The 26,907-nt window shown below is 44.6% G+C and overlaps 1 protein-coding gene across 4 annotated transcripts in view; it reads right to left on the bottom strand.

The window, feature by feature from the left end:
* The window catches only part of LOC122788129 (speckle-type POZ protein), a 1,772,079-nt gene that overhangs the window by 167,798 nt on the left and 1,577,374 nt on the right, over window positions 1–26,907 (bottom strand). For all 4 annotated transcript variants that reach the window (XM_044055071.1, XM_044055069.1, XM_044055068.1 and 1 more), the window contains one exon: window positions 580–722. In XM_044055071.1, the coding sequence (XP_043911006.1) occupies window positions 580–722 (143 nt within the window). The remainder of the gene's footprint in view (window positions 1–579; window positions 723–26,907) is intronic.

Below are 26,907 nucleotides of genomic sequence, written 5' to 3'. Positions count from 1 at the left end.
TCACAGAACTCTCCATCGATTCTCTAGCCAGACGTTTAAGCCTCTGATTTTCAAGATGCAAGTTTAAAGCAGACAGATGACGACACAAGGTTTTAGGGACTAAGGCCTACAGAACAGGTTCGATTGTTGTGGGTAGGCCCTAAACAAAATAAACAGAGCTAGTGACTATCTTTATGTAGAACTTGCCTTTTACACCTCTACTTGTCCTTTCTGGAATGACATTAACAATAAAAAAAAAAAACAAAAAAACAAAAAACAGAAACAAGCAAATAAATCCCCAACAGGGTACTTTGTCTGACGCTGAAGAACAAAACGCAGATTCCAATGGCAGACAATGTACAAGTCAACCTTTCTGAATGGTGGCAAAAACGTTCTGAGGATTGTACATGGGATCACTTCTATGGATGATGTTCCTTGAGCCACCATGCAACTTCCCACGTACATGCAGTAGCTTGAAGCTTTAGCATGCAAGCCGGCATCGGGTCGATAGCAGAATACAACCCCATATGTAAAGAATACTGCAACACTGAATAGAGGGACATATGAAGTTATGATGAATGTCACCTGCACGATACTCACTAGTTGATGAAATCCACAGCTTGAGCCTTCAACTGATCTGCACTGTGAAGATCTGCCAAAATTAATATTTCCGCTGCATTTTCCACAGACAGGTTACTGCAAAGTGCATCTTCACACATCACTTTTAAACGCTCCAAAGCATACTGGAAAAGAATGATTAAGGAAAAACGCATCACTAATGCTTACTATTTCAATACTGCTTTCTACCACAGACTTGTCGACTTATACTATGCATATTCTGAACTATATTAGATCTTAACTGAAGCTTTTTGCTCTCACACAAACTCCAGTCTTATTCCAGCAATTGTATGACAAACCTGTACAGCACTGTATTTAGCCATTATTCTCTGGGAAATGCTTGTTAAATTTCTCATTATGCTGCCTCCCCCCCCAGCAAAGCTTAAGAGTTAGATCTACTTAGAGAATTCAGTCTTGCAGTACAATAAACACAGGCTCGGGCTCATGTCCATGAGGCCAGTCACACCACAAACTACATATCATCACACAATAATTATTTTCAGGGACAGATACACTGTTTAACTTGACGTGATTGGGCAACTTGTTCCAGTAGGCCACAACTCTCCCTGAGAACTAAGTAGTAGTTCTGAATTTTCTTTTTAATCATAACAGTCTCATTTCATTGATATGGTTTCTTTTTAATCCTAGACATTCCTAAGGCAATTGTGGCCACTTATACTTGTATCAAGCAGTTCATTTAATTTCTATATTTGATGCTGTATAATCAAAGACTGCTAAATATAGTCTCACAAGTTAATTGATCCACGCCTGAAATCATTCTACAATACATTTTCTTTGAACTGTTTCAAAGTTATTGACAATGGTTTTGTAGGGACACAATAAAAGGGCACCAACTTCTATTTATCATCTTCTCAAACTTATAAATCAAGTCCTCATAGTTTCTAGACTTTCACATTTCAGTTTTTATATAACCTCTCATTTTGTTACAGACCTTTATCATTTCACTTACCTGCTCAGTGAAGTCTAAATTTGTATCCACCCATAAGCCCAAAGCTTTACACTATAACACCTAGTTTTCTGCTACCACCACTGCAAGCAGAAACAGTTTGTCTATGACTGAAAGTCATTATCTTAGTATTTACTCAAGCTTATTGGTGACGCAATTCTTCCTTGAAGTTCACACAAATGGTGGACACATTTGAAGCGTTTTAACATCCTCTTTATCATATATACTTACAAAGTTTTAAGATCAACCACTTACTGACAACAGAGTAGCCTGAACACTGACCCCTGGGATACTCTACTACAGCCCTTAAACTCTCCTAAACAGGAAGTACAGTTGCACAAGTCCTACTTAACTGTAACAGTAGTAGTTTGAATTCCTCACTGCCTGACTGGCATTTTGGGTTCAATGCCAAGGTAACCCAGTAATAGCCAGTTTTCAAAAGCTCAGACTACCTTCCCCTCCCTGTTCCTGTGACAGCTGATTGGCTGAGAACATCCTTAGAGAGAAACCTATGGCTGCCACAGGAAGCAAGTGTTCAGGCTTTTTCACTTCTACAAAGGATGGGAAACTACCTGAAGCCACAATCATCTAGCAAGAGTAAATTCACAGGCATTCATAGTACCATGTAAAATGTCAGCCTAAGACTTCCTAGTGCTAGTGCATTTGGCCTCATGTATAACATTAAGAACCTGTTTGCTGAGATTGGCAGATTGATTGGGGGTTATGGAATAAGCCAAGCTGCCAAATTTAGTGTCTGCAATTGGGGAAGCATGAATTCCCCTTCTCTCTGGGTCAGTAGGTTTGGAATCTGAGGTAGATGCCAAGGTGGCAGAGGGGACAGGCTGCGCAGCAAGGGGTACCAGTGCTGGCGACTCCAGTCTGGAGCTATAAGAATTGTCCTTGGTTTTTCCTCATTTACTTTGAGCAGTACCATAAGGTAAGAGAGGTAGTGGAGGAAAGGCAGAGACCGATAGATTGACCCAGGGAAAGGATAGGTCATCCATTTTATAAGCCATGCAGTGATGCTCTCTGGTGCAGAACTTGCTGAGATGATGGTTGGTGTGGGAGGCAAAGAGGTCCGACCTTCGGGGTGCCCCATTTCTGAGCTATTATGGTGAAGGTTCTTCTGTTGAGCTGACACTCATGTGGGTCCAGAAGATTTCTGCTTAAGTTGTCCGCCAGAGAGTTGAGAGAACCCGGTAGGAACTGTACTAACAGGTGGAGTTGCATGGCAGAGGCTGTGTGCCAAGGAGTCATGGCCAGCCTGCACAGAGGGTAGGAATGTGTCCCTCCTGGCTTAATATACCACATCACAGTTGTGCTGTCTGTTTTGATCAGGAGAGCCCCTGGGGAGAGAAGGGGCTTGAAAGCTATCAAGGCATGCTGGACAGCTATCAACTCTTTTTGGATGATGTGCAGATGGATTTGCTGTGGGCTCCATTGGCCCTGTATGCACCTGCCGTCCAGATGTGCACCCCAGCCATAATCTGATGCATCTGTGGTGAGGGTCTGGGCATCGTGGGGTGGTGAGAAAGGTAGTCCTTTGTTGAGGGAGCATTTTGTTGCCCACCAAAGGATATCTTTTCTGAGGCAAGGTATTATAGGTATAAGAGTCTCCAGGTCTTGAAAGTGTTGACACCAAAGGCTTTTTAGGTACCACTGAAGTTTCCTCATATGCAGTCTGGCATATGGAAGGAGTAGAATGCAAGATGCCATGAACCCCAGAGCTTTCAGGAAGTAGGCTGTCGGAAAGGTTTGCTTTTCTGGAGTAAGGAATGCCATCTGGGATGCTGTGTCCAGGCTTGCTCCCAGGAAAATAATCCTTTGGGTGGATACCCGTTTGGATTTCCTTTTGTTGATTATGTACCCTAGGGAGGTTAGTAGGGACTTCACAAAGGCCAGGTGCTTGAGCAGCTTTTTCTGGCTGTCTGCCTGAATTAGGCAGTCGTCCAAGTATGGGTAAATCTGGATATTCCTTTGTCTGCAAAAGGCAATGGCCGGAGCCAGACATTTTGTGAAAACTCTGGGAGCAGTAGATAAGCCAAAGGGGAGAGCAGAGAACTGACAGTGCAGAGATCCTGCCCTGAAATGGAGATATTTCCTGCAAGATTCCCAGAGAGGGATGTGGAGATAGGCCTCCTTGAAGTCTAGAGTGGCTAGCCAAGCATCCTTGGAGAGCATGGGTAGCAGCTGCTGGAGAGTGAGCATTATGAATTTTGGTGTCACTAGGAAGGTGTTTAGAATGGATAGATCAAGGATGGGGGCACCAGGTGCCCTCTTTCCTGGGTACGAGAAATAGTCTGGAGTAGAAACCTTGGCCTTTCTGTTCTGTAGGAACTTGCTTTACTGCCCTCATGGAGAGCAGGGAAAGGACTTGCTTTTGCGCCTCTACCCACTGGTTTGGAGGTAGATCTGGGAACCCTTTTGGAGTTGGAAGGGTATGGAAAGAAAATTTGTATCCTCAGGACACTATGTTGAGAACCCAGCGGTCGTGGGTAATGGTGGCCCAGGTGTTTGCATGAAAGGAAAGTTTTCCTCCTAGGGGTAAGTGGAAGTGGGCATAGGGAGGGGTGGGGTAGGAGAGTCATTACAAGTTCTTACCATAAGGGGGTGGCTGAGAACTCCCTGTTTTTGAAGTGGAGGTAGTCCACTGCTTAGACCTCTGCATTCCCTGTGGCTGTTGTCTGTGGGGTCTGGCTCCCTGGGGTCTGGGCTGAACTGACCTAGTGGGAGCAGGAAAGGACCAGTGCTTGGAGGGACAGTGCCTGTTGAACCTGGGTGGCTGGACCTGTAAGAAATCCTTAACTGTCTGCACAGATTTTGTTTTTTCTTCCATCTTTTTTTAAGACCGATTCTACCTTAGTGCCAAATAAGTTACCTTTGAGCAAGGGGGCATCCAACAATTTAGATTTATCATGGCCTGGCAAGGGCTGTTCCTTAAGCCATGCATGCCTTCTAAGGACAGAATCAGTGACTGCTGCCCTGCAAGAAGCTTCTAGGGTGTCAAAACCACAGTGCAAGGTGTGTTTAGTTGGAAATGCTCACTTAAGGTGTGAAGGGTTTCTCCAAAAAAATATCCTCTGGGGGAGAGGCTAAAGGAATGGAATCCTCTGCATCAGAATGCTCATTAAGCAGAGAGGGCTTGCATGTCTTCACAATCAGATGCATCAGAGTCATCAGACTCCTGTTCAGACAAAACTACAGGGGACAAATCTCTTTCTTTTGGAAGGGGTAGCTTCCCCTGATCAGCATGATAAGGTCTTCCACCATTTTAAGGTTCATAGATTAGCATTTGAGACCGAGGCAAGGAAGCAGGTGCCTGAGATTGGGTCGCCGGTTTCTTGGGTGTGGTGTGCAACCTGGGCCTAAGAAACTCAGTAGTTTTTGAAAGGACAGTAGTCGCGAAAGTCGTCGTCGGATTGTGTCGAGAATTGGTAGTGCGAAGGACTTCCTTGGAAGCCGGTGACTGCTCAGCGGCTCCGGACCCATTCAAGGTAGAGATGACCATAGGATCCTTAGTCGAAGAAGAGTTTTGCGGCATACCGAACTCTGAAAGGGTCTTGGTAGCGGCCTGCGAATCCACAGAAGCAGGCATCAGATGCTGCGAAAGCACCTCACTGAGAACCTGAGAACCAACGACTAGCTTAACGGAAGCATCATTAGTAGGTTTCTACCTGTGCAGTCAGTCTCTGTCTTTATCTTTACATTTTTTCGGAAGATTTGCTGTCTGATGGCTTACTGAAGCCATATTGGAATTCGAGGACTGTAAGCGAAAATATCTAGCTACAATAAGGGCTCAACGACGTACAGTTCTGGCATTGAACAAAGCACAGAAGTGACAGCAGGGGACGTCGTGGATTGGGTCTAGTGACACAGTAAGAATGAAAGTCTCGGTGTTGTATTTGCTTTCCACAGGTGAGACAACTGTTAACTTTTTCTGACATCGGTTAGTGCAATAAAAAAGCTTTAGAAGACTTCAGCTTCAATATGTAAGACGAAACTCAGGTAGTGGCCAACCGGCACTCGTGCGAACTGCTTCCGCTTCGGGCTCCATGGCAAGAAAGATTGATGTAATTGCATCAGCTGCCTTACATTATACTACCAAAGACCGGACGTCAGTCCTGGAGCGACAGCAACCAACACAGAAATACTAAGCCTCTGGTATTTGGGCTGGCCGAGGGCTACCCTGGCAGGGATAACCCAAATGTGATGACTGCAACAGTGAAACACGAAGAACACCCAGGCTGTTGCCTCTAGGATGGATCCACAGTCCACCTCTTTCTAATATGCCATCAAAGAGGATAATGCCCTAGTGAAGTGAGCCTTATTCTTGTTTGGAAGAGATTTACCATGGTAAGAGTCACAGAAAATAACAGAGGACAAACATTGTGCAATAGTTTGCTTACGGACAGTTCGACCTTCCTTAGTGCCCATACAGAAGACAAAACAAAAGTTATGTACTTACAAAATCAATAAATCTGTGTTGTCTGCTTCTGTCCTTCCTCAAGGGAGAGGGGTCTGTGGATAAGACCTCAGATACAGTTTGGGCCACTCTAGACTGTGGGACCCAAAGCTCTGGCTCCTTCCCTTACACAATCCCCTTCTATTCCCACACTACCTCAGAATGAGTTTGCCTGCAACCCCAGGACAGAACAAAACATGACAGGTATCAAACCCCAAAAGACAAAGAGCTCTGGAGCTAAATGAACACAGGAAATTGCTCAGGGGAGCAAATGACATTGTCAAACTAGAAACCAAATGAATTTTCTTCCACAGAAAGGAAGGGGGACGGAGGGCAGTGAGTTAAGGAAGGACAGAATCAGACAACACAGATAGTACAGTTGTGTACAATCTTACCATAACAGTAGACGTCCTCTTCACTGTTGCAGTACTCATAATTTGAGGGATCCCAAAGCCTTTAGGTTGTTAGAGAGACACAGTATGTCGCACATATGCTCCCCGTCCAAGGCATAGGGCATAAAGATGACATCTGGACTTATCTTCAGAACTGAGAGCCCCAGGAGGAACACCAGCCCTAGGATACCAGACGATAACAAGACATCCAGAAGGACAAAAGACCAGGGAGAGGAGGGAAGGAGTGAATACTGCAACAGTGAAGAGGAGGACATTTACTGTTATGGTTTTACACAACCGTACTATGTCCTTCATTTCACTGTTGAAGTATTTTTAGCATGAGGGACAGCAGAGCCTTCTAGGAAGAAGACGGGGAAGAGGAATGGCCACCAAAGCCTTCTAGGAAGTCACGAAGAATGGCCCTAGCAAAACCAGGTACAGCCCTGGATATGACATCCAACTTGTAGTGCTTGTTAAAGGCACACACAAAAGCCCAGGTAGCTGTCTCAAGGATAGAATTGGTATCCAAACCCATGAAAAAAGCACTAGAAGAAGCCACAGCCATAGTAGAATCAGCCTTGGACGTAGAAGGAAGGTTCTTTCCATAAGAATAACAAATGGAAATGGCTTTAGAAATCCAAGAGCAAACAGTCTGCTTGGAAACTGCCAAACCTAATGATCTAGGATGAAAAACAAACAGCTGATCAGATTTTCAAAAGGCTTTAGCTTTGTTCAGACAAAATCTGAGTTGTCTATGCATATCCAAACTGTTCTAACACCTTCTCACTAGCAGATTGTGAAGAAGGGAAAAAAGTGGGTAAGAGAAAACTCATTCACCACCTTAGACACAAAGGAAGGATTAGTACAAAGGGGACACACTGTTCACATGAAAACTAAAAAAAGGAGGCACAGCCATAATGGCTTGAAGTTCAAATACCAGTCTTGGCAGAAGTAAGGGCTAATAAAAGAACAGGGTTTTAAGGAAGCTGAAGGCTCAAAAAGAGCCTGTATCAATTTCTCCAAAACAAAATTAAGATCCCAGAAATGCGGGACAGGCTTCCTGTGAGGTCTAATATGAAGGATGCCTTTAAGTAACTGTTTGGCATTGAACCTAAAAGCCAAAGGAGGAGCTAAAGGCAGACAGGCAGAAATAGCGGAGATGTGGGCTTTAATAGAAGACTATGCCAAATGAACAATTCACACAAATAAGAGGGAACCAAAGGAACTTCTACAATACGCGAGTCCAGGTTACGAGAAAAACACCAAGCAGAAAACCTCCTCCATTTGGATAAGTAGAATTTCCTGGCCTCCTGCAGAACCTGAAGCACATCCTCAGAAAAAAGGTGCTTATAGGAAATCAAAATCCTATCACCCACAGTGTCAGTTGAAGAGTGGACAGATGGGGATGGATGAGAGATCTCGTCTTGTGTGAGAAGATCCACCCTGTGAGGTAACTTGTAATGGTTGCCCTTGGCTAAATGCAGAAGAGGGAACCAATGCTGTCTGGGCCAACAAGATTTTGGGAGCATCCTGTTTTACCTTACACAAGACTTTTGGAATGACAGGAAGGGGAGGGAAGGCAAGGCAAAAAGAAATATCCACTTCCCTGAAAAAGACAGGGCACCCATCTTCCAGGCCAGAGGACATGGAGTCCTGACACAAAATTCAGGAAGTTGCCTGTTCAGAGAGGAGGGCAAAGAGATCTACTTGAGGAATACTCCACTTGTGGTAATATCCAGAAATACATCCCGATGAAGCATCCACTCATGAGATTGTGTTATGGACCTGCTAAGGGAGTCTGCCATAAAATTCTGGCTTGAAGAAACATACACTGCCTGAAGTGTCACTTGGTATTGAATCGCTAGCTCCGAAACCTGAAATGCCAATCTGCAAAGAAGACAGGATCTTGTCCACCCTTGTTTGTTGATGCACCACATCACTGTGGTGTTGTCTGTAAAGATCTTTGGGGCCCTGAAGAAAACATCAGAGGATGGAAAGTGGAGCCAACAGAAGAGCTCTTATCTCCTTGAAGAGGATGGAAAGTGGAGCCAACAGAAGAGCTCTTATCTCCTTGATACTGGTGTGCTCCTTCTGTTGCTCAGGAGATCAGAGGACTTGCGTCTTTAGGTTTCTGAAGGACGTTCCCCAACCCCTGTCTGAAGCATCTGTGAACAGCTCCTCAGAGGAAAGTATGGATTGAAAATGAAGCCTGGGATTCAAAGTCAGTTGGTGAATCCACCACTGAAATTCCAACTTAAAACATGGAAGAGGAGGAACTGGAAATTCTAGAAGATGAGAACGCTGAAGGCAAACTGACTTCAGAAACCACTGAAGCTTTCTCATGTGCGATTTGGCGAAGGGAAGCATAGGGACGGTGGTTCCTGGCTGAAATCAAAGCCAGAGAAAGAAGGGACTGAAAAAAGGAGTTCAGAGTCAAAGCCTTGGGAGGAAACAGGAACGATAGCATAGGAACAGTTTGGATTCTGCATCCCAGAAAAACATGATCCTGTGATGTGGTCAGAAAGGACTTTTGAAAATTTACAGTGATCTCCAGGGCTTTGCAGCAAAGCGACGGCAACTGAAATTACTGTAAAAGCATCTCTGAGAGGAGGCTTGAATAAGCAGGTCATCTAAGGAAAGACCTGAATGTCCTTGAACCTGCAAAAAGCAATCACAGGAGCTAGGCATTTGGTGAATACCCTTGGGGCAGTAGAGAGGTCAAAGGGCAAAGCAGAGAACCAAAAATGCCAGGAAGCAGAGAAACGCAACAACTTCCTCAAAAGGGGATGAACAGAGTTATGGACGTAAGCATCCTTGAAATTCAGAGAAACCATAAAATCCTGAGGAAGAAGTAGAGGGAAAGTACAGTTGTGTACAATTACCATAAAATGTAGATGTTTGAGTGTATTCACTGTTGCAGTCATTACATTTGGGTTATCTGCTTGCAGGTAGCCCTCAGTCGGCTTGATTAACAAAGCCTTGGGTCTTGCATCGGTTGCTGTCCCTTCTTCCATGACATCAGGTTGTTAGGGGTATAAAACATGCAGCCGACACCATTACATCAATTTTTCTTGCCCCAGATGTCAGGTGCCCCCCTAATGGAGAGCAATTAAATATAAAAGTACAAAGATATACCTCCAACAAAAAAGCAAATACACCAAAAATGCTTTTAAGCATAGTAAAGGAAAGTAGAGGTATAGCCAAAATAAGTTAGGGGGCTGGAGGGAGGGTAACCAGGACTAGAACGATGAATACACTCGAACATCTACATTTACGGTAAGTGTACACAATTGTACTATGTTCTTCGTGTTTCATTGTTGCAGTCATTACATTTGGGTAGATTCCCAAAGCTGTGGTTGGGGAGGAGGAATTTAGATAGCATTAGGACCAGCTATAAGGCCCCTGCAAGACTGCAGTGGCAAAGCCAGCTCTGGATTTAGAGAAAATTGGCAAATGCTAATACTTGGTGAAAGTATGCACAGAACTCCAGGTAGCAGCTTCTAGGATGTCCCTGGTAGGGATGCCTCTGAGAAAGGCTGTAGAGGTAGAAGCAGCCCTGGTGGTGTGAGGTCTGATCCCCTGGGGGATAGGTTTTCTATGGTGCTTATAGCAGAAATGAATGCAATGGCCTATCCATTTAGAAATGGTTTTGAAATAGCCTTCCCCTCTGCCCCTGCAGCAAATGCTACCAGCAGTTCAAATTTCCTTTGCGATTTAGTCCTGTCCAAGTAGAATCTGAGTTGTCTGTGTACATCTAAGGAATGCAGTATCCATTCCCCTGTGTTCTGTGGACTGGGAAAGAAGGTTGGCAAGTAAATGGACTGATTAAAAGCCACACTGGATACCACCTTGGGCATGAAGGATGGATTGGTTCTGAGGGACACCCTGTCCGCAAGAAAGACGATGAAAGGCTCCGCTTCCATAAGGGCTTTTAATTCAGATATCCTTCTAGCTGAAGTGATTGCTAAAAGGAAAGCTGTTTTCCAAGAAATAAATTTTAAGTCTGCAGTAGCAGCTGGCTCGAAAGGAGGAAGAGTGAGTTTCTCCAAAACAAAGTTAAGGTCCCAGGCTGGGGTCGGAGCTCTCTCCTGGGTGGTCTCAAGTTTTTGGCCCCTCTGAGGGAAGTACAGTGGTGTACACTTACCATAAATGTAGATGTTCGAGTGTATTCACTGTTGCAGTCATTACATCTAGGTAATCTGCTGGCAGGTTGCCCTCAGTCGGCCTGAATACCAAAGTCTTGGGTCCTGCATCAGCTGCTGTCTCCTCTTCCATGACGTTAGGTCATCAGGGGTATAAAACATGCAGCCGACACCATTTTCTTCAGTTTTTCTTGCCCCACATGCCAGGTGCCCCCCAAATGGGGAATATATTATATATATATATATATATATATATATATATATATATATATCTATATGGTTTACTATTGAAAATGTGAACGGCACTTGGGCGACAGTCGGATAGTCGAACGTATAAGGTCGTAAACAAGGATGTCGAAGACAAAATAATCAATCTAGAGCGGTTTAACATGGGAGGTAGGTTTTCAGTATTATTCCCTACTACAAACATCTTCCCTACCTCACCCATGTTAAAACTCTAGATTGATTATTATGTCTTCGAAATCCATGTTTACGACCTTATGCTCGACTATCCGACTGTCGCCCAAGTGCCGCATATATATATATATATATATATATATATATATATATATATATATATATATATATATATATATATATATGTATATATATATATATATATATATATATATATATATATTGCAATTGTAACAACATAAACGTTACCTTCAACTAAAAGCAAATACACCACAAAGACCGTAGAATATAATTGAAGGAAAGAGAAGTTCTAGAAAAAAGAGGGATGGCGGGTGGGTAACCCGGACTGTAACAGTGACACACTTGAACATCTACATTTACGGTAAGTGTACACAACTGTACTATGTTCTTCGTGTTTCACTGTTACAGTCATTACATTTGGGTAGAATCACAAAGCTGTGGTTGGGAGGATGGAGCTAAATAGCATTAGGAGCGGCTATAAGGCCCTGCAGTGGCAAAGCCTGCCCTGGACTTAGAAAAGAGAGGCAAATGATAATGCTTTGTAAAAGTATGAACAGAGCTCCAAGTAGCAGCTTCTAGAATGTGTTTGGTTGGAACTTCTCTTAGAAAAACTGCTGAGGTAGATGCAGTCCTGGCGGAATGTGACCTGATTTCCATGGGCACCGATTTACCATGATGCAAGCAGCAGAAACGAATGCAGTGGCTTATCCACTTTGAAACAGTCTGCTTTGAAATAGCCTTCCCCTCTGATCCTGCAGCAAATGCCACCACTGGTTGCTCAGACTTTCTTACAGATTTGGTCCTATTTAAGTAGAATTTTAGTTGTTTGTGTACGTCCAAGGAATGCAGAATTCACTTCCCCTTGTTCTGCAGAGGTTGGCAGGTGAATAGTTTGGTTAAGAGCCACACTGGATACCACCTTAGGCATAAAGGAAGGATTGGTCCTGAGGGACACCCTGTCCGGATGAAACGTAATAAAAGGCTCCACAGCCATAAGGGCCTGTAGTTCTGAAATCCTTTTTGCTGAAGTGATTGCCAGAAGGAAAGCTGTTTTCCAGCATAAAAACGTTATATCTGCAATAGCAGCTGGTTCAAAAGGAGGCAGGGTGAGCTTTTTCAGCAGAAAATTGAGGTCTCATGCAGGAGTTGGTGATCTTCTGGGAGGCCTTAAATTTTTGGCCCCTCTAAGATACTGTTTTAGCAGAGGATGAAAAAAGATGGGAGGCTCTGTGTTGTAATGAGCCGAGATGGCAGAGGCATGGATTTTTATTGATGAAAAAGATAGGCCCTTGTCAAGCATCTCAGTCAAGTAAATCTGAGGAATATTTGGCTTTGCTGTGTCTGTTCCTTGGGCTTGGTTCCAAGCACAGAAACTCTTCCATTTAGCAGCATAAGATTTGCTAGTACTAGGCCTTCTGGCTTCCAAAATGACATCCATCACAGATTTACTGAGAGGTGTTGTTTGAATAATTAAATGATCAGCCATGCTGCAAGGTTCAGAGTTTGGAGCTGTGTGCGCAGAATTTGACTGTTCTGCTGAGACAGTAGAGATATTTGAGGCAAGTACCAAGGAGGGAGTTGAGACATATTCCTTAGAACTGGGTACCAGTCCTGGCGACGCCAGTCTGGGGCAATTAGGATCATTTTTGGTTTTTCCCGTCTGACCTTTAATAAGACCTTGGGGAGAAGAGGCAGAGGAGGAAAGGCATAGACTGATAGGTTTTTCCAACTGAAGGATAGGGCGGCCACTTTCCATGCTCGTCTGTGATAAGTCCCTGTGCAGAATTTGTCCAGCTGATAATTTCGGGGAGAGGCAAATAGATCTAGGTCTTGACGCCCCCATTTCTCTGTTATCATGCTGAAGACTTGTGGGTCCAGTTTCCACTCGTGACGGTCCATAAGATTTCTGTTTAGGTCTGCCAGAATATTTTGTTTTCCTGGCAGGAATTGAGCTTGAAGATGTAGTTGGTAAGTCAGGGCTGTGTCCCACAATGCCATGGCTAGTCCGCAAAGGGGGTAGGAATGTGTACCCCCCTGCTTGTTTATGTACCACATAACCGTGGTGTTGTCCGTCTTTATCAATAGTTGTCCTGAGTGAAGTAAATCCTTGAAGGCTCTCAGGGCATTATGAACAGCTAACATCTCCTTCTGGTTGATATGCAGATGCATTTGTTTTCGGCTCCATATGCCCTGAATGTATCTCCCTGCCAGGTGGGCTCCACAAGCATAGTCTGATGCATCTGTAGTTAGGGTTTGTGTGGCAGGGGGTAGAATGAATGACTGTCCCATGTTCTGGTGACATGTCTCTGCCCACCAAAGAAACTCCTGTTGTAGGCAGGGAATGAGAGGGATTACTGTTTCCAGACTGTGATAATGTTGACTCCATAAACTTTTTAGACACCACTGTAGTTTCCTCATATGCAGTCTTGCATATGGAATTAGTAGAATGCAGGATGCCATGTACCCCAAAACTTGCAGAATTTGTCTTGCAAATAACTGGGGTTTTTGCTGCCATCTGTTTGAAGTAAATAGTCAGTTGCCTATTTTTGTCTGGCATAAGGTAAGCCATTTGGGCAGTTGTATTCAAGCTTGCACCCAGGAATGTAATCTTTTGAGAGGGTACTAGTTGTGATTTCTTTTCGTTTATTGTGTACCCTAGGCATGCTAGAAGCCTTTTTACAAACACCAGATGTTGAAGAAGAATGTCCTTGTTTTCTGCTTGAATGAGACAGTCATCCAAGTAAGGACAGATTTGTATGCTTCTTTGTCTGCAAAATGCCATTACAGGTGCCAGGCACTTTGTAAAGACCCTGGGTGCAGTAGATAAGTAAAGGGCAGTGCAGAGAATTGGTAATGCATGAAACCAGCCTTGAAACGGAGGTATCTTCTGCACGATTCCCTTATTGAAATATGCAGGTATGCCTCTTAAGTCTAGAATCACTAACCAACCGTTCTTGCCCAGCATTGGCAGAAGCTGTTGTAAAGTCAGCATTTTGAATTTTAGGATGTCCAAGAATGTGTTCAAAATCGATAAATCCAGTATTTGACACCAGGCAGTGTCTTTTCTGGGTACCAGAAACAGTCTTGAATAAAACCCTGGTCTTTTTTCCTGTTCTGGTACTGGTTGAATAGCCCCCATATCCATGAGGGACGCAACTTGTTTCTGTGCCTCTACCCATTGATTTTGTGGCAGATCTGGCCAACCGTTTGGAAATGGCAAGGTATGGAAATGAAATCTGCACCCCTGGGATACTATGTTTAATACCCTCTTGTCCTGGGTTATTAACTGCCAATTTTGAGCATGAAGTGCTAATTCCCCCCCCCAAGGGGGCTGCCAAAAGATAATTGCTTGGTGATGGCAGAGGAAAGTCATTGAGACTGCTTACTGTAGGATTGCGCTTTGTTTCCTCCAGATTTGGAGGTAGAGGCACCCCAATGCTTTGACCTGTAAGAACCCTGTGATTGGTATCTAGAGCCTTTTGAGCATCTGGGATTTGCCTTGTGAGGCTTTGTTGGATACAGGAAATGACTAATTTTTTGTAGGCCAGTGTCTACTGAATCTGGGTGGCTGCAGTTGTAAGAAATCTTTTACAGTTTGCATAGATTTAGCTTTGTCTTCCATTTTCTTTAAAACCTCTTCTGCCTTATTGCCAAACAGAGTATCGTGCTGTAAAGGTGCAGCCAACAATTTAGCTTTAACATGATCAGGCAGATTTTGCTCCTTGAGCCAGGCATGCCTTCTAATCACAGATCCAGTAACTGCGGCCCTGCAAGAGGCCTCCAAAGAATCAAAACCAAATTGCAAAGTATGCGTTCCAACCTGTTCTGCTGCATGCAATAATTCCTGTAATTCTTTGTTTTCCACACATTCAGAAATCAACATAATTTTCTGTTTCAACAATCCCATAAACATGCTGTTGATATTTAAGCATATGAAACTGGCAGTTTAAGGCCCTAACTGCCAAGGTTGCAGACTTATAAACCTTCTTTCCGCATCTACCCAGCGCCCTGGAATCTCTATCAGAGGGGTTAGGATTCTTGGCTGAAGAAGCCTTTACACCTTTGGGACCCTGTGAGATAGTTTCAGGGTCAGCAGCAGGATTTTTGAATAAAAATTTGTGGGAGTCAGGAACCCTGTAATATCTGTCTGGCTTACTAGGAGCCGGAGGCAGGGAATCAGGAGCCATGCTAGATTCCGAAAACACATCATCTACAATGTCTAATACAGGAGGTATAGCCAAAGGCCTATACTGAGGAAGAAGAAGGAAATCCCTAAGCCTCTTTTTTGACTCTGAGAAATCCTGACTCTCCCAATGAAAATGTTCCCTTAAAGTATGCAAGGTTTCTCCAAAAGAATAATCTTCAGGAGGAAATGCAGACGGGATGGATTCTTCTGCATCTGAATCCTCATAGGGTGGGTATAGAAAATTCCTGATCAGAAGAAATAGCAACCTGATCTGAAGATTCATAGTCAGTGTCTTGCCTAGGCCTCTTATCAGGAGGGGGTTGGGAACCCCTGATCAAGGTAATTAAGTCCTCAGCCATTTTGATCATCTGCTTTTTAGGCATAGGGGCCTCAGCACGTGGCTCATGCACCATTTTTTTAGCCTTAGAAGTTGTTTTTGTTTTAGTTTTTGAAGCTGGCGTCGGTTTTATATAGAAATGTTAAGGCCTGAAAACACCCTCAGAAGCCGGTGCCTGTTCAGCATCTCCGGACCCATCCGAGGGAGAGACATCCGCTGGTACAATACTTTGAGAATATCGTGGCATACCGGACTCCGCACGGGTCTCGGTAGAGGCCTGCGACTCAAAAGAAGCAGGTATCAGGGGCTGCGAAAGTGCCTCACTGAAGCACCTGAGTACCGGCGAACCGGCGAATGGCTTAGGAGAAGCTTCGTTGTCGGTTTTGGACCTCAACGGTCTATCTTTGTCCTTTTCTTTGCGTTTTTTGTGAACTCCAGTAGTCGGCTTGCTATCAGACGACATTTCAGGGTAATTAAATGTTTCCAAAATATTTTGAAGCAAAGATAAACTGACGCTTAATAGTGCGTTGGTTAAATCTAGCACAAAACTGACAGCAAGGCAAGTTATGATCTGGGCCTACGCAAGGAATACAGTACAAATGAAAATCCTTATGAGGTATTTGCTTCCCACAAGTAATGCAATTAACAACTTTTACTGACATCGGTAAGGAGCAAAAAAATATTTCCCCAACGGGGTACTTAGCTTTAGTTGAAGACTTCGGTTCTGAAACTCGAATTCGAAAATTTCAGGAGTCGGCCGAATGGCACTTGCGAACTGCTTCTGCTTTGGGCACCACATGGCAAGAAAGACTGAAGAAAATGGCGTTGGCTGCATGTTTTATACCCCCTGACAACCTGACGAGGAGACAACTGATGCAGGACCCAAGACTTTGATATTCAGGCCGACTGAGGGCAACCTGCCAGCAGATTGCCGACTGAGGGCAACCTGCCAGCAGATTACCCAAATGTAATGACTGCAACAGTGAAATACGAAGAACATCTGCTTGAGCAGTGGATGAGAGAAGGGGGGGGGTTCTGTTATAATGAGCAGAAATGGCTGAGGTGTGGATTTTAATGGAGGAAAAAGACAGGCCCTTGTGAAGCATCTCAGTTAAGTATTGTAAAATCTGAGGTAAATTGGGCGCTGCTGTGCTCATCCCTTGAGATTGTTTCCAGGCACAGAATCTTTTTCATGTTTCAGCATAGGATTTTCTAGTGCTAGGCCTCCTTACCTCTAAAATGTTATCTATCACAGGTTTACTGAGGGATGGTAAAGGAGCGATTATGTAATTAGCCAGGCTGCAAGGTTCAGTGTTAGAAGCAGAGGGTGCAGAATCTGGTTCTCCTGCCAAGACAACAGGAAAGGGGTCTGAGGCAGGTGCCATGGGGGCAACCGTGACACACTGCGCAGGAGGTGGTACCAGTATTGGCGTGGTCAGTCTGGAGCAATCAAAATCATCCTTGGTTTGTCCTGTTTGATTTTTAGTAGTACTTTGGAGAGCAGAGGCAGGGGGGAGAAGGCATAGACTGACAGGTTTTTCCAGCTGAAGGACAGAGCATCCACTTCCCAGGCTTGTTTGTGGGGAGTCCTTGTGCTAAATTTGTCCAATTGGTAGTTCTGGGGAGAGGCAAACAGGTCTATACTGGGCTCCCCCATTTGCTTGTCAACATGTTGAAAATCCTTGGTTCCAGTTTCCACTTGTGTGGGTCCATGAGGTTTCTGCTTAGTCCATCTGCCAGTGTATTTAACTTTCATGGCAGGAATTGAGCTTGTAGGTGCACTTGGCAGCTCAAGGCTGTGTTCCACAATGCCATGGCTAGTCTGCAGAGGGGGGTAAGAATGTGTACCCCCCTGCTTGTTTATTTACCACATAACAGTGGTGTTATCTGTCTACCATTAGTTATCCTGGAAGAAGGTGGTCCTTGAAGGCTGTCAGAGCATTCCGTACAGCTTACATTTCTTTTTGAGTGATATGCAGGTGCATTTGAATGGGTTCTATTTGCCCTGAATGCACTTCCCTGCCAGGTGAGCCCCCCATGCATAGTCTGATGCATCTGTTGTTAGGGTATGGGCGGCAGGGGGTGGTGTGAAAGGTAGTCCCTTGTTTTGGTGGCAGGCCTCTGCCCATCAAAGGGACTCTAGGCACAGGCAATGTATGACAGGAATCATTGCTTCTAGGTGGTGAGAATGTTGACACCATAGGCTTTTTAGATACCACTGTAGTTTCCTCATATGCAGCCTTGCATATGGAATTAGAAGAATGCAGGAGGCCATGAACCCCAAGGCGTGCAGTATTTGTCTTGCAGATAAGCAGGGTTTTTGTGACTTGTTTGAAATAGGTTGTCAAATGAATTTGTTTCTCTGGCGTGAGGTAGGCCCATCTGGGAAGTTGTATTCAAGCTTGCTCCCAGGAATATAATTTGTTGACAGGGTACCAGGTGTGATTTATTTTCATTTATGGTGTACCCTAGACAAGTTAGAACCCTTTGTACAAAGGCCAGGTGATTCAAAAGTATGTCCTAGCTTTCTGCTTGAATTAGACAATCGTCCAGGTATGGGTATATTTGAATATTTATTTGCCTGTAAAATGCAATAACTGGAGCTAGGCACTTTGTGAATACCCTGGGCGCAGTAGATAAGCCAAAGGGCAGTGCAGAGAACTGATAGTGCATGTAGCCTGCTTTGAAGCGTAGGTATCTTCTGCAAGATTCCCTGATTGGGATGTGCAGGTATGCTTCTTTTAAATCTAGTGTTGCCAACCAGGCATCTTTGCCTAGCATTGGAAGTAACTGGTGAAGAGTCAGCATCATGAATTTTGGAATCTCCAAAAAGGTGTTTAAAGTAGACAGGTCCAGGATAGGACGCCATGAATTGTCTTTTCTGGGTACCAGGAAAAGTCTCGAGTAGAAACCTTGTCCCTTTTCCTCTTCTGGTACCAGCTGAATAGCCCCCCATGCTTAAGAGAGAAAGTACTTGTTTTTGGGTGTCTGCCCACTGATTTGGGGGTAGGTCCAGCCACCCGCTTGGTGTTGGCAACGTGTGGAAGTGAAATCTGTATCCCTGGGACACTATTTAAAACCTATTTGTCCTAGGTAATGAGTTCCCAGTTCTTTGCATGAAGAGCAATCTTTCCCCCCAAAGGGGCAGTCAGTTGATAAGTGCTTGGAAATTTTAAAAGGAAGTCAGTCGAGACAGTTTACCATAGGGGAGTCTTATTACTCCCAGATTTGGAAGTGGAGCCCCCCCCACTGCTTAGTCCTGTGTGTCCCCTGGGATTGAAACCTGGGGTTTTTGCTCTGTCTGGGTTTGGCTTGAGAAGACCTGGAAGGGGCTGGAAAGGACCAATTCTTAGGGGGCCAGTGCCTACTAAATCTAGGAGGCTGAACTTGTAAGAAATCTTTTAATAGTTTGTATAGATTTAGCTTTATCTTCCATCTTTTTAAGAACTTCCTCAGCCTTGTTGCCAAACAGGCAGTCCTGATTTAAGGGAGCATCCAACAATTTAGCTTTAACATGATCAAGCAAAGATTGCTCCTTAAGCCAAGCATGCCTTCTGAGCACAGACTCAGTAACAGCGGCCCTGCAAGAGGCCTCTAATGAATCAAAACCACATTGCAAAGTATGTTTTCCAACTTGTTCAGCAGAATGCATTAAATCCTGTAATTCTTTATTTTCCACACAGTCAGGAATCAATATCATTTTCTGTTTAAATGAATCTAATAATATGTTGCTGATACTTTAACATATGAAACTGGCAGATTAAAGCCCTAATGGCCAAGGCTGCAGAAGTGTAAACCTTCTTACCCAATCTATCCAGCGCCATGGAGTCTCTATCAGAAAGGGTAGGATTTTTAACAGTAGAAGCCTGAATGCCCTTGGGCCCCTGTGAAATAGTCTCTGGATCCGCAACAGGATTTTTAAAAAGGAACTTGTGTGACTCAGGGACCCTGTAGTATCTCTCTGGTTTTCTGGGAGCAGGAGGCAAGGAATCAGGGGCCAAACTAGATTCCGAAAAAGCATCAACAACAAAGGCACCCAATAAAGCAGCCACAACAGGAGGAACACTAGAGGGTTTAGGATAGTCCATTTAAAGGAGTTCGTAATATCTTCTCTGAACTTCAGAAACTTGGGCACAATCCCACTTAAAGAATTCCATCACCCTAGAAATAGTAAGCCCATTGGAAATCTCAAAAGGAGATTCAGGACTAGCAGGCTCGTCTTCCGCAGAGCCATAATCCAAAGGGAAAGGATTAGGAGCAGAATAGGCTACGGATTTCTCATCAGAATATTCTTCTTCCTCAGAGTAATCCTGTTCCCTAGTTCTCTTGGGGGGGTGCCCAAGGGGAAGCCAGGACAGAGACCCCCCCCCCCCAAGGAGCCCTGAAGGCCATAAGAGCACTGAGCAAGCCCTGTGTAAAATTCTGCCATTCACCAGAGGGTCCTTATGAGCACGAGAGATATGTTTTGTCTTTTGTTTATTTCTTAAAGGGATGCCTCCCTCATGAAACACAGAAGGCTCCGACTTTGGCCTACACTCAGTTATTGTGGTTGGGTCTTCCTACCTCACCAGCAATATGAGGAACCCCCCTAGGCCCTTCTGTGATAAGTAGCTACAGTTTCCCCTGAATGTCCAAAGCAGATGTCTACAAGGCCTCTGAGGATGTGCAAGAAGCCAGACCCATGCTAGTCTCCAAAATGGTCAAGGCAGAGGAATCCAACACAGGAACTGGATGATTCTCCAGGCTTTCACCAGACTCAAGAGAGATGTCCAGTGAAGGCGGCACAGCCGAAGAATCTGACCGGACTTTCTTGAACTTCTTCAAAGATGGCTGACCCTCGGACTGGGAAGTACCCTCCATATCGCCTTTTGCTAAAAACTTTTCAAGATAGATGGCTAGGGATGAAAGATGACTACGTAAGGTCTTTGGAGCAAAAGCCTGACAAAATAGTGCAGGACGTATGGTCGTAAGAGGTACCTAAACAAAACAAGCACTGCTCGTGACTGTCTTTATGGAGAAACTGTCTCCCACATTGGCATTTACCCTTTCTGGATGACGTGAAACCCCTCAACAATACAAATGCAAAAGAAAAAGATGAGCAAAAAACACCATTGGGGCACTTATCTGAAATGGCTAGGTAAACCAGCAAATGACTCGAACGACCACACAGATGGTCAAAGACAGAGCTCGGACTGGCAGGAGAAAAGTTCTGAGGATGATACATCTGGGCATCTCTTTTATGTTTTATGCCTAGGGTGAGAAGCATACGTGTCATTTAAGACATGTCTAACAACCTAAAGGCTTTGGTATACCGGTTGGACATTGGGCCTCCCTTGGCAGGGGATCCCTCATGTTAAGAATACTGCAACAGTAAAACAGAAAGACATCTGTCGTTATGTTAAGTACACAACTTTTCTATCTGATGTCTTCTCTGTCCACTCTTCAATGAAGGGACAGAGTTCCCAGCTACTTAGCACTTGGGGTGATCTTATGGAAGGACATTCCAGAGGATGGCTGAACCAAAAACTTCTATATTCCCTGAGAGCAAATCTAGCTTATGAGAAATGTATGAACACTGGATCAAGCAGCAGCTGCACAATTATCATCAACTGAAGTCCTGGAAAAGAAGGCTGAAGAAGTTGAGACAGACCTAGTTGAATGTGGCTTAACTGGTCTAGGCAGGGTCAAACCTTTTTATATGTAAACAAGAGAGAGAGAGAGAAAGTCATATAACCATCTAGGTAGGGATACTTTTGATACCCCTTGGCCCATCTTAGCCTTACAAAAAATACAAACAGTTTATCTGTTTTCCTAAAAGACTGAGTACAATGGAGGTAGAAACGAAGCTGACAACATACATCCAAGCAAGGGAACTATATACTCACTTTTACTGGAAAAATTTGGAAAGAAAACTGATACACTGGTTCAATGAGGTCTCAGAACCTACCTTGGGAAAAAAGGATGGAGTAGTCCTGCAGGAATACCCAACCTTTGATGGAAACAAAGAGGTCTGCAGGACAAGGACTGTAGTTCTGATACTCTTCATGCTGAAGTTACTGTTGCTAATAAAATAGTTTAAGTCAACAATTTGATATCCACGCTGGCAGCAGGTTCAAAGGGTGGCTGGATTAAAGCCTGAAGCAAAATGGTCACATCTTAAGGAGTAGTAGGGTCCCTAGGAGGGGGTCTAAGAAGAAAGTTGCCCATTAGGAAAGCTTTGGCTAATCTAACAGAAAAGCCTAATTTTCTTCACCATGAAAATCTGAAATAACAGTCAACTAGACCTTCATCATAGAATAACTAGTTCCAGCATGAAAACAGATGCTACAAAGTCTAAGACTGCAGGGAGTGGAGCTGAAAAAGGATCCAGACTCCTTTGGGAGGCCTAAACGGAAAATCTTTTACACTTACTTTTGTAAATTTTCCTACTAGATGGTCTCTGGGAAGATGTAAGAATTTGGATTCCTGGGGAAGAGAGCCTGAACTGCGTAGTGATCACTGGAAGAGGAGAAACCAAGCAGTTAACTTGATAGCCTGAATGAGCAGGTGAGGCATTCTGGATAGGTGTGAAAGGAGGTCTAGATTGGGATCCAGCACCTAGTTAAGAAAAAACAAATGAAGCCAAAGAAAGGGAAATTGCACTAGTCTAAGCCAGAAAGAGGCAATGAGATGACCCAGATCTTCATCTCTGATGCTTTCTGCAGGAACTTTGGAAATTGGAGGAGTAGGGGTAAAGGCACAGAGAAGACAGGGAAGCCACGTGTTTTAGAGCATCTCTCGGTGATTCCCTTTTGGGGAAATCAGGGCAAGGAACCTGCTGTACTTGGTGTTGTGGGGAGAGGCAAAAAGTCTCCAGCATGGCTGGTTCCACTGATGAAAAATCTGTTTCATCACTGTATGGTCTTGCTAGAACACTGGTCTTCCCTGGTATATATTTTGCTACCATAACAGAAGATACTGCCACTGCCTCACACATCGCTTCTTGACTTAACAGGTAGGAATATGTCCCCCCCCCTCATTTTTAGCTGATATACCAGACTACTGACATGGTCTGCCTGAATAGAAATCAGCCCTAGAGGAAGGATATCTGGAAAGGCCTGCAATGCTAGGAGAACTGTCCTTATCTATAGAACGTTGATTTGAAGACTGGCCTCAAAAGGAGACCATGTACCTTGGATCATCTTTCCCATGTAATGCTTCCCCAACCCTAGCTGGGAAGCATCCATGGCCACTGAGGGTATTGGGGGGGGGGGGGGCATGAATACAATTGGACATCTTGGGAGACAGAGTCCACCACTTTACATGTGTTCTGCAAATGTTTGTCAAATTCGAAAACTCATGGGTTGATACCTGATGAACCACTGCACTGTAAGTGTCCACTGCAGAACTGTAATGTCTGGATAGAAAAACAAGGGTGATGGAGCCAGCATTCAATCCCAGAAGCTGGAGAAGCAGTCAGGCTGGTGGCTTTTGACAGGATATAACCTTTAGTGCCAAGTTTCACAGAGTGGACAATCTGATTCTCTGGCAGCCTTGCTACCTGGATTGTTGTATTTAAATGGGCACCTATGAAATCCAATATCTGTACTGGGAGAAGCTCAGATTTGTCCATATTTACTGTGATACCCAACTGAGGGCAAAGATAGAGCAGGTAGTCCTTGGCTCGAATGAGTAGAGGCCTTGTAGCAGCAGTAATGAGCCAGGCATCTAGGTAAGGGAACATTCGGAACCCTTCCAATCTGAGGTGAGCTGCAACTACTGTCAATCATTTGGTGTAACAACTGGGGGGGGGGGGGGCTGTGGTGAGTCTCAAGGGTAGGGTCTAAACTGAAAGTGACTGGGTCCCAGCCAGAAATGGAGAAACTTTCTGGATTACCTGTTCATCATGATATGGTAGTAAACGTCCTGATGGTCTATAAACCACATCCAGTCATTCTTCAACAGAAGAATAGTCTATTCCACAACCATCAAGGAACTTCATGTGTCTGACACACTAATTGAGATGATGGAGGTACAAAATTAGCCTGATGTCCCCATTCGTTTTTGGCACCAAAAAGAATCTTGAGTAAATTCCAGATCCGTGTTGGCCTGGTGGGACTCTCCTGGATGACTTGCTTGTCTAGCAGCTTTTTTTTATTTCTAAAGCATCCACTTTTCTTTGACAAGAAGGAAAAATAGGGGAGTTTCTTTGGAGATGGAGAAAAATAAAGAAATTGGATGGAGTAGCTTCTGGTTATAATACTCCTCACCCACGCATCTGTGATGTGAATGTCCACACTCCTGGGTGCAGAGACAAGCACCCCCCCCACCAAACTGCCTCCAGTGTGTGGCAGTGGGACAACTGCTCAGTAGCGCTGATAAGATCTCTTCGGAGGATGGACCCTGGAAGTCTTGATTCTGCAGGCCTCCAATGCTGTATGGGTGATATCCACAGTTAGAATTCTTCCTGATAGCACTGGGGGGGGGGGGGGGGGGGGTGATCTCCAGAAGTGCACAGGGCGAATACTTGAGACTTCCAGAAACAGAGTTTCATACCTCCCTTCTGAATTCTAGAGATGCCCTTCTTGGGGGAGTAGAAAACCATATCCCTATGGCACAAAGGGATTTCCCTTTTGCTCACCTCTGTAGAACATGTCCTTGACTTTTGGTCCTAAGAGAGTCGAACCATCAAAAGAGGTATTTACAAAGGACATCTTGAAAGACTTCACAAAGTCACACAAGTGCATTCAAGCATTCTGTCTTATGGTAATGCCTGTTACTGCAGCTCTTGATGTGTCTTAAGACACGTTGGAGATCAGATGCATGGAAGAGTCCGACAGGGACTGTAGGGTAGCCAGCTACGAGTCCACTGTTTTTTTTTTTGTCCTCCGCACACATGTACCCCGAGAGAGAAATGGAGAGCTCCTTAGTCAAATCTCTTTGAAATCTTGTCAAGTGTGCTAGAAGCCAAAGGCTGCCGAAGTTTAAACTCACTTCCCAAACCCGTACTTGTACACTAAACTAGCTGTTAGAGGGATGGGCAGATAAAATCTCTTCTGCCAGCTCATTTTTGGTGTCTGCCGCTACTGCCATGGCATTCAGTGCAGAGCCCTTGTTCTAATGTTGGATATCCCTCAGTACAAAAAGAAACAACAGGTTTGGGTGGAATAGGTTCTGCCACATTAGTCTCCTTTGATACCTGCAGAGAGATTCAATTCACCACCTCACTGGCAGGAGAGACCACTCAAGAAGTAGCGGAGTTGGATTCAAAGGCCTCGAGAAACACTGATTACTCTTGGGAGGGGGCTCTGAATGACCAACTACCTTTCTGCCTCAAAAGCTTAAGGGTCTCCTCAAACGAGGCGTCCTCAAATGGTGGTCTGGGTGACCCTTCTTCTTCACTGAAAGCTGTCTCTTTGGTGAGTAATTCCTACGAGGAGTCTACTTGCCTCCTGTTGCATGTATGTTTCCAAGGGACCTCTGCAGTGGGATGCTCTGGAGAGGACTCAGAAGACTGATGGGAATCCAGAATGTGAACAGTGTCGAGGCATGGGGGAACTGGTTGTCCTAACCTGATAAGAGGAACAAGATCAGAAGACAAGGCCTTTTGCTGGGGGAGGGCAAGAAACTAATGTAAGTCCGTTAACCAGAAATGGAGAGAGAGTTCTCTTGAATGCCTCAAAGGCATAAGCCAAGGGAGAACCCAATACCACCCCAGTAGGAACCAGAGCATCCAAACCAGGCTGATTCCAGGAAACAAGTAGACTCTGCTCAGAGACAGATGTCGGAGCCAAACAACCTGGCATCAAAGCTCAAAGAGTAAGGGAAAGGCTGTGATAACTTTGGAGTCTATCTCTGGATCCTGTAAAGAGAGCCAATGATTCATCTCAGTGATCCTTCTGGATCCGAAGTGCTTAGAACCAGTCGAATCAGGGAATGTCATCAGAGTGGAAGATGACCAAGACTTCAGATCAAATGAGAACAATCCCTAGGAGAAGCTTGGATCCAAAGCACCAGGAACCGGAAGGTGGTTTGCGGTAGAGGCACCCATAGATAGTGGTGATGGGCTAAAGCTCACGGGTCTGACAGGGGTTGGAGTCAGGAGAACCCCCAATGTAATTTGGGTTTGAAGGAACTTCATCATCCTATCCACATCAGCTTCTGTCAGGCCTTCTGATAGACCAGACTGATCTGATGGAGGACAAAGTGGAGGGAGAGCTTCAAGATCTATGTGCTGGTCTCTCTTGCAAGAAAGGGGAGAGCAGTCTACGGGAAACCGACCTTGGCATGGGAGGAGTTTGAGATCCTATAACTACTGGATACAAAGGAGGACCAGAGACGATGCTTTAGACAGCTTCAGGGATGGAGCCAAGGATGCCACTGACGGTGAGGAGCTGTTGGGGGAATACTTCTTTAAGTCTTTCCCTTTTCCCCTGGGCTGGTCACCAGTTTTCTCCCCTCTGCATCTGTCTGATGACGTTTTAGCAGATTGGTAGGTTCTTCAAGCAGAAGACATAGCTTTGTAAGGTTCTCCTGCAGGGGTTAGGAGAAATTCTTTCAGCACATGTTTATTATATCACTGAATGACACCCCGCTGGCCAAAAGCAGTACAAATACTGCAGTCTTCATCCAGATGGGTAGTGCTCTAACAGTATGTACAATTGTGATGGGCATCCAAATAGGGGATCTTGTGGCTACAGACCATGCATTTTTTAAACTCCGATGGAATGTTGCCCATGGTAACAAAAAAACAAAAAAAAAATTGCACTCTACTATGCTAGAGAAAGTACAGTTTTGTACCTACCATAAATGTAGATGTTCGAGTGTACACCCTGCTGCAGTCATCACACTTGGGTTATCCTGTCGTCAGGCGGTCCCGCAGTCGGCCGGAATTCTAAAGTCTTGGTCCGGCGTCGGTTGCTGTCGCTTCTTCCCTGACGTCAGTGCGCCAGGGGTATATATAATGCAACCAACGCCATTTTCCTCAGTTTTTCTTGCCCCAGATGTCAGGTGCCCCCAAAAAGGTGGTCAGTAATTAGTACCAAATTGAGTAAACTTTGCACAAACACAAAATCCCTTCAGCTATAAGCAAATACATCAGTAAGGTATTGAAGAGATTTAGCCAGTAGATCAGAGGGGATGGAGGGAGGGTAACCTGGACTGCAGCAGGGTGTACACTCGAACATCTACATTTATGGTAGGTACAAAACTGTACTATGTTCATCGTGTTACCCTGCTGCAGTCATCACACTTGGGTTGAATCCCAAAGCTAAGGATGGGAGGCGGCATCATAGAGGGTTAGAGGAGGCTAGAAGGCCCTGCAGAACTGCAGTGGCGAAGCCCGCCCTAGTCTTAGACTAAAGAGGTAAGTGATAGTGTTTGGTAAAGGTGTGTACTGAACTCCAAG

This window comes from Protopterus annectens, chromosome 13.part0 (genome assembly GCF_019279795.1).
Source record: "Protopterus annectens isolate FY-2018-M chromosome 13.part0, PAN1.0, whole genome shotgun sequence".
Lineage (NCBI taxonomy): Eukaryota > Metazoa > Chordata > Ceratodontiformes > Protopteridae > Protopterus > Protopterus annectens.
This window is presented reverse-complemented; position numbering and strand designations above follow the sequence as displayed.